Below are 20,000 nucleotides of genomic sequence, written 5' to 3'. Positions count from 1 at the left end.
GTAGTATCAAAAGTGGAGAACCATTAAGTTTTTCAGATTTTGGTACTGGCTTTTGGTATCATGACAGAATTAATTGGTTCTCACATTTTTGGTCGTCTGTTGCAACAAGGTGTGTTTAAAACTGCATAACCCTGACTGAGATTTAAGAGGTGCAGATTTTCAGTGAATAATGCCTAAAATTTAAGCATAAAGTTTCAACAAAACATCTTTTGTGTGAGGAAAGAGGCATACAGTGGAAAAAAGGCAGTTTTTGTGTCTGGTTGATCTGTTCTTTTAGCATCAGCGCTGTTTGACATCAGTCCAGCATGAAGCCTCCGCCTGTAAGTTTATCTTCTTGTTTCTCTTTCATACTCTATTGATTAGGATCCGTGGGGTCAGCACTGATTGGCGGTCTCTGCTGTTTCATCTCTTCCTCTTCAGTGTTTGAGTCTAACGTGAAGTTTGCCGGCTTTATGAGATCGCTGGCCGCACATGTTTAGGCTTGGGCTGATTAGCATTCCCGCGGTGCTTTTGGCCCGTAGCGTTTTAAATGTTTAATTGGCGGTGCTGCTGTTGAGTCGAGTGATGAGGTTTTGATGATGGAGGTTAAACATTATTAAAAGCTGAACGATCGGCCACAGCTGTAGATCTGTGTTTCTTATGCCGCTCACTGATCTCAACAACTTGATATCCAGCATCGCAGAAACCAGAGCCACGTGTTAAATGACTCTGTGTGAGTGAGTGAGTGAGTGAGTGAGTGTGTGTGTGTGTGTGTGTGTGTGTGTGTGTGGAGTGAGTGTGAGTGAGTGTGAGTGAGTGTGAGTGAGTGAGTGTGTGTGTGTGTGTGTGTGTGTGTGGTACCATCTGTCATGTTATAACAGTGTTTTGGACGTGGTTTCCTGGTAATGAAGGTTCACATCTTTTGACCAATGAATTTTTGTGACTTTTCCAGTCTTCTTGTTTTGTGGTCTGTAGGTGGCACTTTTCAAGAAAGTATACAAGATAGGGGCTGAAACTATTATTATTATTATTATTATTTTTATTTTTTTTTTAACTTTCAAAATAGTGTCAATTGTCAGCCTTTGTCAAGGTTAGCTGTCACGGAGGTCAATGGGAAATATTTGCGTGATCATTTTGTCATTTATATTTCTCATAAATTACAGAAAAACATATTTGCGTGATCATTTTGTCATTTATATTTCTCATAAATTACAGAAAAACATATTTGCTTGAGGGACCGGGTGTTTGATCATTTTTGAAAAAAATAAAAAAAAATGATTGAACATTATCATTTATGTTTCTCAAAAAAGGAAAAATATTGATAATTTTGTTATTTCTATTTCTTGTAAATTACAGAAAAAAACTATTTGATTGATCATTATCTATATTTCCAGTAAATCACAGTAAAAAAAAAATATATATATATATATATATATATTTGATCATTATTACTGATGTTTCTCAGAAATACAGAAACAAATGATCATTTTTTAATTAATATTTCTCAGAAAATACAGAAACAAATCAATTGATCATTTATCACATATTTCTCAGAAAAAAAAGCTTGTTCTTTGTCATTTATATTTTCCTATAAATACATTTCTGAATTCCTAAAAATTCTAAAAAAAAAATTCCTATATAAATTACTGAAAAGAATATTTGGTTGATTATTGTCATTTATATTTCTCATAAATTACACATTAAATGTCTGCCTCATAATTTTGTCATTTATATTTCTCATAAATTATGGAACATTACTACTTGATCATTTTGTTAAAGGAAATTAATCATTAATATTTATCATTACAGAAAAACCTGTTTGCTTAATTATTTTGCCATTTATATTTCTCATACATTATGGGAAGAAATATTTGCTTGATCATTGTGTGTGTTTGGTACCATTTGTCATTTAATGTTTTGGATGTGGTTTCATGGTAATGAAGGTTCACATCTTTTCCTGTCATTGGGTCTCATTCGCTAAGCATGCATATGAAGTGACGTGACATGTGGCCAAGTATGGTGACCCATACTCGGAATTAGTGCTCTGCATTTACCCATCCAAAGTGCACACACACTGCAGTGAACACACACACACCGTGAACACACACCCGGAGCAATGGGCAGCCATTTATGCTGCGGCACCCGGGGAGCAGTTGGGGGTTCGGTGCCTTGCTCAAGGGCACATCAGTCGTGGTATTGAAGGTGGGAGAGAGCGCTGTACATTATGCATAGATTTGTGCATCATGATGCATCTTATCAGAAATGCTGTTGTGTTTGTAGCACTGCACTGACAGACGTCGTTCTTAAGGGCTTTCTGAGTCAGTAGTGTTTCTTGAGGATGTTAAGAGGTTCGGTCTCTCTGTTTTGGGCGCAGGCGATGGTGGAGACGGTGAATAACCTGCTGCAGCCGCAGGCGCGGACGGCGTGGATGGAGCTGTCGAGCGGAGATCAGCTGCGTGCCGCCACCATGCTGCTGGACATCGTCGAGCAGGGCGCCTTCGTGCTCGCAGACAACCTGCTGAAGACTGACGTCGTGCAGGAAAACACAGAAAACATCCGTGAGTCATGCATTCTTCCTCAATCCAACACATGACCTTGACCTTGCTAGCGAAAACCTTGCCTGCTAATGAAAGTCACTGTACAGATGAATATACACAATCATACATGAAAGACTTTATTATCTCTTTTTAGATAATTATGCTTTGTAGACTTCTCTTCCCACAAGCAATGGTCAGAAATGAGGTGCTGAACCTTCAGAAAATATGAATTGCCAACCTTTGGAAGTCAAACTAAAGATTACAAGAACTGCTTAACATTTTTATATGTCTTAAATAATATAATTTATATTTCTCACAAATTACAGAAAATAACAATTTGCTTGATCATGTTGTCATTATATTCTCATCAATTAGAGTAAAAAATATTTGCTTGATCATTTTGTGATTTATATTTCCCATAAATTACAGAAAAAATGCTTAGTAATTTTATCATTTATATTTTTTATCAATTATTGTAATAATTATTGATCACTATTGTATATACTTCTCAATGCTCATATTTCTTATGAATTACAGAAAATAAATTTGTGTTTAATATTTTTGCATAATTGATCATATATATCAGATATGTCGTAAATTACAGCAAACATGCTTGATAATTTTGTAATTTATATTTGCCATAAATTACAGTAAAAAAAAATCTTGATAATTTTGACATCTATATTTCCCATAAATGAAAGAAAATATATTTGCTTGATCATTTCATTCCAAACAAAATCTTGATCATTGTCATTTGTCTCATAATTTACAAAAAAAAATTGCTTGATCATTTTGTCATTTGTGTTTTCCATAGATTACAGAAATAATTTGCTTGATAATTTTGTCATTTGCATTTCACATGAATTACAGAAAAAAAATGCTTAATAATTTTATTATATATTTATTTTTCAAAAATGATAAAAAAAAACGTGATCATTGTCATTGATACTTCTCATAAATTACAGGAATAAAAATATATTTTGTAATTTATATTTCTCATACATTACAAACAAATTGTTTGATCATTTTAGCTTTTATATTTCTCAGAAATGAAAGAAAAACTAATATTTGCTTTTTTTATTTTGTTGTTGTCAACCTTTATAAGAGCTTTGCAGGGTTGATCTTTAAATGCTGTCACCGCTACAGTTTGTGTAAAAATTAAGAATATGAAATGCTTCTCATCTTCTAAATGGTCACTTTCATTGTGTTACAACAAAAAACATGGGATTTGTACCTCTAATGCATTAAAGCGTTCCTTATCCATGGAAAGCATCAGTTTTTGATTCTGATTGTTTTGGCAGAAATCAGAACATCCGGCTATCAGCGGTGCCCATGAACCCGAGCGGCCCTGAATCCCACCGATAAACCTGCTTTCATCACAGAGAACCTCATATCAGCGCCGCATTTGACTCCTTTATGTGTGCGAATCGTGTTATTTCATTCACTGGAAGGCGTAATTAAGCGTTTTTAAACGAAAGGCTGAGTGAGCATAAGCTCCGAGCGATAATTTAGTGTCGTTTACGACGTGTTTCTCAGCCCGCAGAGGAATGGGACGAGACGTTTTGAGGACGCCCACGGTTTTCTGTCCCGCTCGCATCTGTTTGCGAATATCACAGTGTGAATGTCAGCATTCCCGAGATCAGGCTGTTGTGTGCTGTGTGTATATTCCTCTGGGATGAAAGCGGATGCATCTCCCGTTCCTACTGACGGGGATTTAAGGCGGACTGGCTGCCATGGAAACTCCAGAATGTAGGTCTGCCGTCTCTCTGCGGAGATGGTCACATTTTGGGAATTAATAAAACAGAATTTATCGTGTCTGGCATGCGATTTATCCTGATATTAAGGTATCCGGGGCTCGGCTCCGTGGGGGGAGGGAGTCCCTCCAACAAACTTTTTACGAGGGTTATTTTATATCCTCCGTGTTGCGTGGCGATTAATCTGCAGGCTCTGACACCTTTAGCAGACCTTCAGGCCCTGTTTGATGGGGTTAGTTTGTTAGTTATATGCTTTGTTTGGCCCGTGGGGGCGCTGAGTCCGTCACCGACACCGGCAAGACGAAAAGCAGCCTTCCGTTAAAGGAATAGATCAGCCGGAATTGAAAAGTTTACACACTCTCGTGTCATTTCAAACCCATATTATACTCTTTCTTCTGTGGAACACACAAGGAGATGCTGTTTCCATAAATACAGTGTCCAAACAGTTTTCATTCACAATTGATTTAATAGAAAAGACAGGTAACACATTGAATAAATGTGAAAAATTTTCACAATTAAAGTATTTTCTTGTAAAACACTCCAATAGTCTGTTTTGTTTACTTCAAAACTTTGAAAAAACATTTTTACGGTGTATAGTCGAGCTTCAAAAAGCATTCATATGTGCTCCCGTCTCATCCATGCAACTTTTGCAATATATTCCAAGACATGTTTTGTGAGAAACATACTGAAATGTAAGAATTATTCATCCAACACATGCAAAAACCAGTGATGTTTGACGTTAAACTTGACACAATGCATCTAAAGTGCTGTTTGCAATCAAGACTCATTGGAAAAACTGCCTTTGCATATATTTTTGCTAAATTAATAAAATGTGCACATATAATCCACTGCAGTTTATAGCTGAAGTGAAAACTAGTGGCTGTAAAACAACAACAATTTTGATTCCTTAGCGCACAAATTATAATTACACAGGCAAATTATTGATTAATAAAGACACATTTTCAAGCAGTTCCTTGTACAATACTATGTTATGAGCTTAAAAAAACACTTTACCACAGCGCATGATTTGTAAACTAAGTATTTTGATGTTTGCATCACATAACATCTCCATATATTTGGCTTTTCTGTGTAGTAAACGTGCTCGGTAGCGCACCCGGTACATCATTGCATTTGAGATGCAACGCATTAAAATACGAGCCCCCTGAAACACAAGTCACGATAAAACAGCTCAAAGACTCAAAAACAAGCTAAAATGACATGGTTGCTTCAACAAATGAGCTTTTATCACGTTTGTTTTGTTAACTCTTATTGGTTCGGTTTAGGGTAGATAGTATGTTATTTTAACACACTATAGAGTATTGACCTTACAACACCACTCAACCAGGCATTTCATTTCCAAACAACTGTGATACATACAAAAACCAGCGTAAAACATTGCCAGATTCACATTCATCTGTTTTGGATCAAACTGAACACACATTTAGCACCACTAACTGAACATTTCACTATATGTAACTGCAAGATGAAACATAATATCATTTTTTTAGAAATATCACCACAGGTACATTTTTCCAGTGGTCCTGGATTGTATGTTTGACTGCACAAAAACATAAATCAATAGAATGTTGACTTAATTAATGACTTAAATGTTGGTCTTGTGCTTGCACAAAGCATTAATACGGGTCCAGAAGACTTGAACCATCACTTGTTTTATTCAGTTTTTTTTTGTTTTGTTCATTTTGAAGCTCAACACCCCATGTTCCTCAGATGATCTCCTGTTGTGTTTCACAGAAGAACGTCAGTCATACGGGTTTACATTATGATTTTTGCACATACTATCCCTTTAAGACGATGCAGAGTGCCAACTTCATGCCATGTGGAGAATCGAGAGAAGATTAGCGGCGTTGCCATCTGATGATAGTGTTGATGACACAGTCGTTTGGGGAAATAAAAGCCTGTTTGTGTGCGAGGATGGATGCTCATCTTTTGCCAACTTACCCTGAAGTGGTTGTTATCCTCCTCCTTTGGTTGAATATAATGTGCTTTAAAAAAAAAAAACACGGCGTGCCATTGTGTTTAGATTTCCCTCTTTTTAATGGAAAGCGTGTTTGTCCTCACGCTCATAATCTGGCGAACAGATTTTGGGCGATTAACGTGTTATTTAAACTGGCTTTTGATTTCTCTCGAGGCACAACAGCGTCTCTGCTTGCTGTTTGCAGTCTTAAGCTTTTCACAGCGATGCTGGGAGAATGAAAACGTATTTCCTGCAAGCTATAGTCGTCTGGTTATGCCCACCGCTCTTTATCGCTCTTTGTCCTGTCGGCGGCGAATACCCGCCACCCAATGAGAGTCTCTTTTGGGATTTTTAATGCTAATTTTGGTTTGATAAGTGTTTGTGTAAATGCTGGGGGATTTTGCGGCTGACTTCTTTTCAGGTTCTCTGAAAGCATGTGTATGAATGCCCAAAATCAGGCTGCAGGCCTGGCGCTGATGCAGTGAGTCAGTGCATTCATGCTTTGATTAGAGAGCTGCGCTGAATCACTGTCGAAATCTCAGACAGCGTGAGATGCTTTTATTTGTGCAAACAGCACAGCAGGAGTTTCATTCTCCATTCGAACTGCAGACTCTACGCAAGTATGTGACGCAACCGCTTCGATGTCGTGCATCGTTGCGTTTTAAAATGTGCGTTGTCAAAGTTTCTCTTTTGGTTCAACTACTGTCATGAGGGAGCATTGGCTGAAAGAGAAAACGTATAAAAGTGGTCAGTGTGAACGGAAAGCAACAGGGTGCTCTTGTATGACAGAACTTATGTTGAGCCTTAAAGTATCACCTTCGCTGAAATCGCTGCAGTTCAATCCTATTTACGTCACATAAACCTGTTTCCAAGTTTGGTCCTACGGATCTGTTGCTATGAGAACAACTGAGATGTGTTTGGAAGAACTAAACAATCCAGATCGAGTCAAATCATCAAATGAAGCTAGCTCTGTAATCCACATATGCAAAAACAGACCTTGAGAACTGTATTAGTCTGATTAGTGATTCAATCATTCAGATTCAATGATTAATTGAAAAAAAAATCTGTTCAAAGGAATGCTTTGTTTATGAATTGGACATTGCTACAGTTTTATTGAACACCAAATAGAGATCACGCTTTTCAGTGAATTGCAATTTGAATTCCTCTCACAAAATGCTTGTATGAATCAGAAGATTGCAGAATAGCACACAAGTGGGATGGAGCACATTATGTAAAACAGCTTTTGTTTCAGTCCTTTTTCACTTTCATTATACTTCTAAACTCAAAATACCTCGGTTGAATTCTGTGGTGTGTTATTGTCAGAATCCTCACTTGTCATGCATTGTGTGGATTATTTTTCTGTGTGTGTTTGTCTTTGTTTAGAGCTGGAGGTGGCGAGGATGAGCACAGACGGGAGTCTTCCCGATCTGAAGTTTCCACAGACAGGAGGCCAGGGAAACACCATCCACCTGTCAGCCAACACCCTCAAACAGCACGGCAGAAACGGTAAAGACACGGGGTCATGAGACGGTCATACTGTATGTGACGCTAGCTGAAACTAAAATCAACTAAGAGAAAATAAACTAAAAACTAGTTGCCAGCACAAAATTTCCTTTTAGTGTCATTTTCGTTTAGTGAAGTAGTTTAGAAGTACTAAAATAACTACAGCCAAGTAAAATAATAATTTAACAGTAACTGAAATAATATATAACTAGTTGTCAATGCAATATTTATCATTTTCATTTTGAAGTAATACAATAACTAAAACGAAATACACATTAAAATAAATAAATAAATTATTTGAGAAAGAAAAAAAAATTTTTTCAACTAGTTGCCAAGGCAACATTTCGTTTTTTCATTTAGTTTGATTAAAAAAAAGCTAAAATAACTAAAACTAAAACTAAAATCATTAAAACTTAACTAAACGTTAAATGAAATAAAATAAAAATGAATGAATAAAAAAATACATAAATAATAATAATCATTAGTATTTTAGTATTTCATTTTAACTACTTGTCAAGGCAACATTTCTTATTTTTGTTAAGTTGAAGTTGTAGTAAAAACCAGCATAACTAAATAAAGTAAAACTAAAAATTAAAACCGAAAAATATGCCTAAACTAAACTGAAAAAAAAACCTATTTAAACCTATTCTCCTTTTCCTTTAATTTAAGTTGAAGTACTAAAAGAACTACAACTAAAATTTATGAAAACAATACTGATATTTATATAAAAAAAAAAAATGCACAACGAAATTAAAATTTTAACTAAAATTAAAATGAAGAAAAAAATAAATGGAAAAAAATCTAATTCAAAATATTAATACAAACTATACTAGTACATCAGTGATACTAAAATAACGCTGAAAGCCACTTCCATTCTCTGAAACTCTTGATTTCCAACATCCTACTTGGCAAAACAAAATAGATGGAAAGTTTTCCTGTTTTTCTTCCTGCGAACAAACGCTTGTTACCAAACAGCCCGTCACCGATAATCGCGAAAAAAATAGTTTTGTGTTCTTGTGAGTCAGTGATCCAGACGTGACAGGGAGGCGGCGGTGGGGTGATTTTTCATTTCTTTTCACGAAGAAAGCAAGTGAGACGCGAAAATAACGAGCAGAACTGTAGCTCTCACAAAGGAGGCAGTAAAGCGCTAATGACATTTCAATAAAGCTGAATCAAATCGACTCTGCGGTTAGATTTTTTTTCCTCCCTTTTTCTCGCTCACTCGAAACCTTTGTGGCTCTCAGTAAATGCTGCCGAGAGGAACAAAGCATTATGGGTATTATGTATGCATTACGTGATCTACCGAATCCCATCTAATCAAAGCTCAAATTATTTCACTTCATTGCTCTTTTCCTCAAATATAACGCCTGAAACAGGGCTTCGATCAGCTGGAGACGGTGTCTGCTTGCTCTCAATGATGTGGTGATGAAGAGTTTTTACTGAACTCTAAAGAAACGTGCGGCTGAACCCCGGTATGCCCCATCAGGCCATGTTCAACAGCAGATTTGACAAGTTTTGCTTTGTAGTACTGTCGCTTTGGCTTTGTAAAGGCTTAAGCAGGTGGCTGATCTCCCAAACGAGCTCCCGAAATTAACTTTTCCATTAAGGGCCAATATTTGCCCACTTAAAGTAATTTCCAGGAGGATTTTTATAAGGGCAAAGTTTTTCTAACCTTGTATGTACAGTATGCATCATCTTTAATGTCAAATTCATCAATAAAATAAGACGAATAAAACCCTAAAGGTGGTTACCAATCAAATAAAATAAAATAAAATCCAATAAAATCCATCTTTGCACTTGTGTTATTTTTTATATTATTTTTATTTTTTTTTAAATAATACTTTAATTCAGCAAGGATGCATTAAATTGATCAAACGATAAAAATGATAAATTTTGGTCAAATAAATGTAGCCTTTGTGATCAGAAGAGACTTCTTTCAAAAAAACATTAAAACAATCTAAACACTCCCAACTGTTTGATGCAGCTCAGAGATGCCATGAATGCATTTACTAGGGTTGGGTACCGAACTCGGTACTTTTAAGGGTACCGACCGAATTGCGTCGGTACTACAGAGTACCGATTCACGTTAAATCAATCGGTGCCAAATTTCGGTACCTGAAAACGCATCTGTGCGCATACGCTACAGAGAGAGAAAGAGAGACCCTGTGACATGATGTATGAATGGCGGAAACGCGGTTTTGTTTACTACACAAATACTGAAGCACGTGTGACGCTCGCGGTGATTTCCGGCCTCTGCGTCTCACTATATGACGGCATGAACACAAAAACTTAATCCCCAGAGCTATTGTAAGAGTCACTTCGCGAGAATTTTACCGTTTCATTTGAGAAAACTAGCATCATCATACTGTATACACACAGTAGCTTCATGGCAACCTGTCAAAATAAAAGTGCGGTTTAACATGTAACAGAAATATATTACTCTTGTATTACTTTTGTACAGTATAATGTACATCTTTAAATATTTTTAATAATACATTTTCTATCAAATTTAAATAAAACAATTAAATGATAAAAATAAATATTACAACCAGATAAATCACTTAATTGTAGAAAAAATTATACAATTATTAGCCTATTAAATTTTTTTTAAAGGAATATTCACACAATTTTTCTTCCATGTATTAATTTCAACAGTAAACCTCAGTTTTTTTTGCCAAAAGCTAAAAGGGTTTTATTTTCATTTGATTTAAAATAAATGTTTAATGCCTTCATTTGATTTTCTGAAAAAATAAAACAAGAATTTCTGGGGGGAAAAAAAAGAAAGAAAGAAAAAAAGAAAAAGTCTGTTGAAATTGAGACTTTTTGACTTATTTTTTCACTGAAATAAATGTTTTTGTAATTACACAGAGAGTAAAGTACTGAAAAAAGGTACCGTTAGGTACCGGCACCGAAATGCAGGTACCAATACCGGTACCGTACTGGTTAAAATGTGAACGGTACCCAACCCTAGCATTTACACTACAATTACACGAGTTATGTTATAAGAGGCATGCTTTAAAATAACATTTTCAGTATAGAAATATGAAATTTACTTTTAAATATGAAACAAGTGACTGTTATAATAAGTGAGTCATTGAATCATTGACTCGCCTGTTTCTTTTTTAGTAACAAAACACAATGTGCAACAGTTCTGCTGTGGCTTTGTTTGGAGCTATTATTGCTTGTGAAATAGAACAAAAACAGACAATATTGTGTCTAAAATGCTAAGATACTTAATATTAATGACTTGTTACTAAACTGTAGTATAAAATCAATATCACATTTGCAGTCATGCTGTTATTTGGGAAAAGCTGTGCTCTTGCATGTGTGCATATGTTTTAAAAATTCAAAACAAACTCATACAAGGGCATATTCAGGGCCACTTCTGCATATTTCTGAGATTTGGTGGCATTTTTGCCCCAAGCCTCCGTTAATGATTGACCAACTTATTTGATTCTCTCAAATGTGAGGCTTTTTCAGCTTCTGTTGAGTAGCCAAATACTTCTGAGCTAACTAAAACAACTGAACTTTGTCATAATAATGCTGATACAGCCGCTCTGTCTTTCAGGGGAGATCCGGATGGCGTTCGTCCTGTACAAGCATCTGGGTTCGTATCTGTCCACTGAAAACGCCAGCATGAAGTTCAGCAGCGAGACGTTAAACACAAACTACTCTGTCATCGTCAACTCTCCCGTTATAACGGCGGCCATCAACAAAGACAGTAACAAAGTCTACCTGTCCGACCCCGTCATATTCACCATGCGGCATATTCAGGTACAGAGCCAAGCGGTTTGTGTTGCATTCGCTATGAGATTTGTTGTCAGAATAAAACATAATTTTTCTGAGGAAATTCCTTGGAATAATCGTGTGGGTCCCTCAGTCACACCACCTACATTCATGCCTGAAGTATGTTTCTCCAAGCATTTTAATGAAACACACCCAGCAAATCAACTTTAATCAAGTTTAAATCAATTTCATTGAGTTCGAAAAATGCAGAAAATGTGTCCGTCTGGGTTGAATATTGTAGTTTAGAGGTCACAGTATGGAATAGAGGGGTTTGCAATGTGAGCCAGATCGATTATTTGGATGATAGTGATACATTCTGTATTAAGGCCTGCTCACAACAATGATAACAACTATAATGATAAAGATGAAGTTTGAAATATTGTTCTAAATGTGAAAGAATAACAGGTTACACTTTATTTCGACACTTGTACTGTAGGACGTTATGATTTATGTGATGTGGAAAACACGGACGTAATAGCTGAATCCATTAGATTAGAGTATTAGTAGACTGTTAGGTTAGGGTTAGGGTTAGTTAAATAAGTGTCAAAGTTACTTACAGTCAGTAAAATCAAAATAAAGTGTTAACAGATATAAAGCAGACAGTCTACTAGTTGACATATAGTTGCAAAGTTACTTAAAGTTAGCAGAATAGCTGAAGTTATATTTGATAAACAGAACAATATTGTGCATTGATGTGGAAACTAATATAACTATCATTAGAGTTATCATTCTCGGTGTGAACGGACCCTTGTAAAAAGTACTCTTAAGCATTAGAAGTAATACGCTTTAAAAGAATATACTTAAGTGCAAACTGAATTTAGTATTTTCAGATGCATGCTCCATGTGCATGTTAACTGCAATTAAATGAAATTGTATTATAGTTTAAATCTATGTTAAACACAATTAGCTCAACCTTAGAGTGTTTTGTGACCCGCTTCAGTAGGACTTTTGATATGTAATTGTCTTATGGTTAAAATGGCTCATCCAATTTTATTGTTATCATCCTTCCTGCAATGTCATGATTGGTAAAAAAAAAATAGTTCTGCTCGTTAAAATCTGCCAATTCCCTCGCCACCAGCATTTATGCTTGAATTATTTTTCTCCAAGCGCTTTATTGAAACGCACCCAAAAATGACACACACACACACACACACAGAATCTCTGCCTCCAGGCTCGATTAGAGCTGGAAACGTGGTTTCCAGTTTGTATGCGTAGGATTCACTCACGGGAGAAAGATATCGGCAAATCCACAAGGAATCTGCAGATTTCCACAGAATACCAGCAGCCAGCTGCCCGGAGTGTCTGTTTGTTATAGATTTTGGCTAATTTGATAATGCTTTAGCCAGCAGATTCCTGAGTTTAAATCCATTCCTTAGAATTCTTAGAATTTTTTTCTAAAAATGCAAAATGCATAAAAACATTCTGTCTGGGTTGAATATTGTAGTTTAGAGGTCACAGTGTGGAATGGAGGCTAGATTGATTAGTTTGATGAATTTATTCTAAATTATTCTGTATTTGCTTACCCTTGTGAAAAAATAACTGCACTTTAGTAGTGGAAATAATATTATTTAAAAAAAATAGATATACTTGCATGTAAACTGATTGTAATGTTGTCAGCAGTGTTATATTAGTATCATTGACATACTATTTTAATTTTTAGAAGCAGTTTTGCAGTTTTTATTTTTATAGTTTCCGTTTCATTTTAATTTGAGTTAAAGTTTTAGTAATTTTGTTGAGCATTTTTTTTGTGTGTGTGACATTTTTTTTGTGTTTTTTGTAACTGTGTCTATAGTTTTAATGTACATTTTGTATAAATTATTATTTATTAATTAAATTATGAATTGTATAAATAATTGTATATATGTATAGTTTGTAATACTTGCATTTAATTGTGCTTTTTTATAATGAATATTATTGTATTTTTATAGTTTTTATTGATTTAGCTTTTTTAGTTTAGTTGCAACTAGCTGTTTTTTTATGTTTTATTTAATTTATTGTTTAACTCTTTCCCCGCCAGCATTTCTGAAAAAAGTTGCCAGCCACCGCCAGCGATTTTGATGATTTTCACTAAAATTTGATGGCCTCCAGTATATTTTGCTGTATGAATATTTGAATATGCAATTTTGTATTTCTTAGGATTTTTATTCTAGCTTAAAGCATTCTTTTTTTTTATCAACACTTGAATATAGGTAGGTTTCATAAAAAAATCATTATTTTGAGTAAAAATGTGAGAAAATCACATTTTTATCAAAAACTACATGTGGATAATATTCAGTACGATTATCAAAGCATAAATCCAGTAAATCGCTTCCATCAACACCTCCAAAGCTTGCACAGACATATACCACTTCCCGGATCAACATTTTACTCTGTAACATTATGCAGTTTTAATTTATATGCTGTCTATTGCTGATGATGGCATTATTTTTCATATGCATCTGTTTACATAAGAGATTGCTCGTTTTTCCGTCCTGTTCTTGTTCGGGAGGTTTTGTACTCGTTCAGAAGATGTGTAATAGCGCCCCCTAGTGTATAACAGTGAAAACACGAAAAGCCGTAAAAACTCGTCTTTGGCGGGGAAGCGTTTTCTTGTAAAAGACGAGATAACTCGTCAATGGCGGGGAAAGAGTTAATGTCAAGTAAGTTGTTTTTTTGTTTTTTTTTTCGGACACCTAATTGCATGTTAATTGCAATTAAACTGGAATTTTATTATAGTTGAAATTTGTATTACATGCAGTTACAGAAGCTGAACTCTAGAGTGTTTTTACCCACTGAAGTAGCCTACATCTTTATGTGTAATTTCATAGTTACTTCTATTGTCTTTGAAATGTAGGTAAAATGGCTCGGCCAGTCATCCAATTTTGTCTTTGTCATCCATCCTGCAGTTTCATGATCAGTAATAATGAGTTCTGCTCAGTGCTGCAGTGTTTGCTGAATGTTTTGGACCCTGAGCGTAACTCTTATTCTCGCTTATGTTGTGTGTTTCGCTGCTTTCCTCGCTGACGCAGTTTGTTCTTACTCGTCTTCCAGCAGTCAGAGGAGAATTTCAACCCCAACTGTTCGTTCTGGAGCTACTCGAAGCGCAGTATGATGGGCTTCTGGTCGACGCAGGACTGCCGGCTGCTGGGAACCAACCGAACGCACACCACCTGCTCCTGCACACACCTCACCAACTTCGCTGTGCTCATGGCTCACGTGGACGTGAAGGTAGAGACGCCGCAAACACATCTGTCCCAGATATAAACATCAGACTATTCATCTGTCAGCGCGTTGAAACTGCATGCAGATCACAGCAGAAGTTGTTTACACATCCGTTTTTGCGCTCGCTTCAATGCACCAATTTACACATTGCAACAAATGTGCATGTTTTACAAATGAACAACAGTATCACGAACACCCCCAAATATGTAAATATATCTTATTAATGTGTTTCTTGTCATTTAGCATGGTGAAAACCAGCAATCCACTGTACAAAAACGTAAACGCTTACACTTGAAGCTATTATGTATAATTAATTATAAATGAATAACCGTAACCAATAACACTATATACTATAGTGTACACTATACAATAACACTATATGATGTAAATCATCCCGGGATGTTTGGAGGTGCAGAATGTGCTCTGAAGAAATCAGAAGAAAGACGTGAGGTGTGTTTATGTGGAGCAGATCTCTGTGGAGACTGTTTATTGTGTGCTGATGACTCCAGGCTGTGAGGTGCATTGTGGGAGATCAGCGGGTGGGCGGTCTTTATCTCTCCATATGATCCATGATCAATGACGATTCCCAGCTGAGTGACTTAATACACGCCGAACAAACACACATACGCTGGTGTGTTTGCATTGTTACTGTTGCTTTCGGTTGGTTTTGTGTGTTTTTTAAAGGCCAACAGGATGTGTCTGATGTGCAGCTCGACGCCTGCTGAGTTTTTGTGAGTCGCTGCCATGCATTGTTTTCAACCGCTGACCTATTAGTGCTATTTGACTATTTCTGTGTTGTTGTTTCTCTATTGATGTCTATTGTTGTGTCGGTGTGGTCGAGCGCAGGGGTTTTTCTCCGTCTGGCAGGCGTGGGGTCGCATGGGACAGAGCCTCACCCAGGTGCATTTAATCTAAAAGCTTCATTTACATGTCCATTCAGAGCCCGAGTTCGGCTTTACCTGGAGAGAAACAGAAGAACAATTGGAGTGAAAAATGAGGGGGAGATAATACATTTTGATGGATGAAAGAAAGGCGCTGTGGAGCGCCGTCGACAGCCGAGGCACTCGAGAGAGGAGTAGATCGCTGACAGATGTTTTGATTAGCAAGTCAGAAGGGAAAACTGTGGGTCTCCTTCAGGTCCTGGAGTTTAAAATAAAATCTCGCCACTCAGATTTAATTTACGCTGTGTAAGTCATGTCTGGAAGTAGAGGTCAAGAATGGTGAGGATTGGAGACACACCCATTTGAGGCAGTGACACGCCCACCACGGAATTGAACACGCCCATAAACACGCCCACATTTGGGCATGAGCACCAGTGTTGTTATCGATAACTAAAACTATCACAAAATTGTTGATAATGGGAACAAACCTTCTATAAAATAGAAATATCAGATGAAAACCTCAAAAATTTTACACTAAAATAAAATAAATTGAAGTACTACATTTCCTGGATTTAAAACTAAAGCGAAAATAAATTGAAGATAAACAGAAATATTTAATATTAACAAGAACTAATGATATTGACAAAAAGCTGAATTTAACTTAAATTAAAATGAAAAGCTGTTATTAATTGCAATATTAATAAATATTCTAATAGTTTAGAAATAATAATAAAATACGCATGCACAGTCATCAGGATTAGCCACACCCACATTTTGTGTAGCCACACCCACCGCTCATTTGACCACACCCCGTCATGGGTTAGTTACATTCACTACACACTTGAACACACCCACCTAGGGCTGAGTCACACCCACATCAGACATGGAAACCCCCACTGCGGGCTTAGTCACACCCACTGTACATATTGGGTTTGTGGGCGTGTCTTTTTTTAGTTCAAGTTTAGAGCTCGTGGTCCTTCAGAAAAACACAAACATATCAAACACCCTGCGTGTGTTTGTGCACACGATCGGCCAAGTAAACCAGATCTCATTAACTATGGAAAACAACTTTTTAAATATTTTTGTACTTGAAAGACTAATTCAAAATACTTTAGAAATGTTGCCTTGGCTACTAACTGAAATAAAATAAGTTGATGTGCTAAAATGACTAAAATTGAAACAAACTAATCATACAAATCATACAAACGTTCTACATTTTGTTACAGTGGCAAACATGGGAATGTACAAAAAAAAATAAAAATAAAATTGTTGTACATTTTGTCACATTGCTTGAACTGCCAAACTGCATTGTAAAGGGGAAAAAATTGCCAAAGTTAAGAATTAGAAATGTTGAAATAAAATGGAAATACTAAAAGTAAAAGGAAAACTAATTAAAGCTAAATGTAAATACTTGAAATCAACAAAAGCTAAAAAAGGAGAAGAATAAGGAGAAAAGCATGTAACAGGATTACTAAAATGTAAATGCAACTAAAATGAACTAATTTTTTGTAAAAAAAAATTTTCTACGCTGCCTGTAATGCCAAATTGCATTGCACAGGATTTCTTTGTTTCTAAAATGAAGATATTGTACTGCAGAACTTTAAGCCACACCCATTTCAGATATGACCACGCCCATTTAGGCACAGCCACACCCACGTAAGTGTGCGGCCTCATAGATGCGTTTCATTTTCTGTCCATGAATCGTTTTCAGTCTTCGACTGTTGAGGAAGGAGAGCGAGGTTTGCGGGTCGATCCTCACAGGTGAGTGTTGTGTTGTTGCCACGGCTGCGACGGCGGCAGCCGCATTAATGGACACATCGAGCGCTGGAGTGATGCTGAGTCTGGGGACAATGTCAGACAGCCGTCATCCATCAATCTTAAAGGAGGCTGCTGGTCGCCATGGTTACCTCACGCTCTCATCGCAGAGGTGTGCGTGTGAAAGGCGACAGAATTACAGCTCGTTAGGACGAGGAAACGAGGACTGATTGAATTCTGATAGTGAAATGTGTTCATGTTTACTGCTCTGAAGGCCTTCACGAATGACTGAAATCATTCAACACATTCACTCTCACCTCAACTAAAGCAAACTTAACATTCCTAAAGCTGCTGCTACTCTCACACTTTCATCATTCACACATGATAGAAGCTGTGCTGTTTAGATGCACACTACTGTTCAAAAGTTTGAAGTTGGTAAGATTTGTTTTAATATTTTTGAAAGAAGTCTCTTCTGCTCACCAAGGCTGAATTTATTTGATCAAAAATACAATAAAAAATAGTAATATTGTGAAATATTATTACAATTTAAAATAGCTGTTTTTTTTACGTGAATGTGTGTTAAATCCATATTTAGAAGTATCATTTTATATTTATATACTGAAAATGTTATTTTGAAACATGTCTCTGTGAAACATGTAATTGTAGTGTAAATGCATTCATGCCATCTCTGAGTTGCATCAATTTATTATTTAATGAGATTAACATTATTAAATTAGATTATTTAGATTATTTAATGTTTTTGACAGAAGTTTCTTCTGCTCACCAAGGTTGTTTTTTAATTAAAATACAGTAAAAACTGGAATATTGTGAAATATTATTACAATTTAAAATAACTGCTTTTTATGTGAATATATATTAAACTGTAATTTATTCCTGTGATGCGCAGCTGAATTTTCAGCATCATTACTCCAGTCTTCAGTGTCACATGATCTTCAGAAATCATTCTAATATGCTGATTTGCAGCTCAAGAAACATTTCTGATTATTATCAATGTTGAAAACAGTTGTGCTGCCCGATGTTTTTGTGGTAACCGTGATACATTTTATCTTTCAAGATTGAATAGAAAATAGCAGCATTTATTTGAAATATAAATCTTTTGTAAAATTATAAATGTCTTTTCTGACACTTTTGATCAATTTAATGCAGCCTAAAAAAAAAAAAGAAAATCTTACTGTCTCGAATGGTTTAAATAAATGTAATATTTGTATTATTTATTAACTTTGAACAGTGGCTAAAATATTAAATCGAGTAAAAGTGTTAGTATTTAGTATCAGTAATAGCTGGTAGGCTATTAGTGATATTAACATGAACAACTGACTGTAGATTAAAAAAAATTCTCTTGAAGACTGACATGATCTCATGACAGCAATTGTTATTTAGTCATTTAAAAAGATTTTAGGTGCATAGGCACCTATTAAATCCATTCATTTTCTGCTTCTGCTTCTGCTCCTTCCACTCTTGAGTCTATGGAAGCCAAGTTATGAAATTTGGCACACTGATAGAGGACAGTCTCAACATTAACCATAGCACATTTGGAGTCTCTAACTCAAACTCTCTAGCGCCACCAACAGTTCAAAAAATTGCACTCATGTTTATGCTAATAACATTTGAACCATACGGGCTAGAAACAAAATTCTCTTTTCTTTTGATTCCTTGGCTCAAGATGATTCAATACCGAAACCAGATCCTCTTCAGACCATGTCAGGAAAAATAAGTGATGGAATTCAAGTTGATTAGTCAAACTGTTCTCGAAAAACATGCGAATGAAGAGCGCGCCAAAGTGGACATGAGGCTATATCTCCGCAACGCTTTAGCATATTAAAACCAAAATTGGTGTGTCTTATAATAACCATGACCTGAGGCTGACTGCACAGTTTCGGCACAGTGCCACCTAGTGGTCAGGAGATATGAAAAATGGAAGTTTGTGCTTATAACTTAATAATGCTATTGCAGTTGTCACTGGGGTGGTACCTTTCACTAATATGTACACTTTAAGTGCCAATATGCACGTTTAAGGTACTATTATGCACTCTTTAGGGGTAAATAAGGTACAAAGGTTTGCATTTTTTCAAAGGCAGCGCCCCAGTGACAGCTTTTGTACCTTCTTTATTTTTCTGAGAGTGCATGCACACGTGTGTGAGTGTGTGTTTATAGACACGTAGATTTACTTGAGCTCAGCGTTGACTCTATAAAGTCTGAGACTCGCTGTGGATTCTGCTGAGCAGGCTTGAGCTTTTGATTTACTCACAGCACTGACACACACACACACTGCTGTTGAATGTAGAGGAGATATAGCGCTCAAGGGTGAGTGGGCCTCAGGAAGAGTGATGTGTTATGTGCTCAATGGCCCTCCGGCGCTCAAACACAGACACACACACACACACACACACACACACACACACACACACACAAGCAGTGTACTGGTACCTATGCAGCGCTCATAAATATTCATGTGCTGTGTTCTTCAGAAGTGCTGACATCCGGTCTTCCAGACTCAAAGTCTTCTGGGATGCGTCCCATATCAGCTGTGCTCTTCTCCCCTGGCTGTGTGGCCTCCGTAGGGAACCTACAGAGGGAGTACAGTGGGAATCGGTGACGGTGTCGGCGG

General features: G+C 36.4%; 1 protein-coding gene across 1 annotated transcript in view; it reads left to right on the top strand.

Annotated features, from left to right (window-relative positions):
- LOC107702709 (adhesion G protein-coupled receptor L3-like) overlaps positions 1 to 20,000 on the top strand; it is a 64,051-nt gene that overhangs the window by 26,283 nt on the left and 17,768 nt on the right. Inside the window, exons 3-8 of the mRNA XM_016505108.1 lie at positions 2,354 to 2,537; positions 7,629 to 7,751; positions 11,317 to 11,522; positions 14,565 to 14,776; positions 17,328 to 17,377; positions 19,861 to 19,984. Coding sequence (XP_016360594.1) covers positions 2,354 to 2,537; positions 7,629 to 7,751; positions 11,317 to 11,522; positions 14,565 to 14,776; positions 17,328 to 17,377; positions 19,861 to 19,984 — 899 coding nt within the window. The remainder of the gene's footprint in view (positions 1 to 2,353; positions 2,538 to 7,628; positions 7,752 to 11,316; positions 11,523 to 14,564; positions 14,777 to 17,327; positions 17,378 to 19,860; positions 19,985 to 20,000) is intronic.

The sequence above is a fragment of the Sinocyclocheilus anshuiensis genome, unplaced genomic scaffold (genome assembly GCF_001515605.1).
Source record: "Sinocyclocheilus anshuiensis isolate Anshui unplaced genomic scaffold, SAMN03320099.WGS_v1.1 scaffold1810, whole genome shotgun sequence".
Lineage (NCBI taxonomy): Eukaryota > Metazoa > Chordata > Actinopteri > Cypriniformes > Cyprinidae > Sinocyclocheilus > Sinocyclocheilus anshuiensis.
The sequence above is the reverse complement of the archived record's forward strand: the minus strand, read 5'-3'. Positions and strand labels throughout refer to the sequence as shown.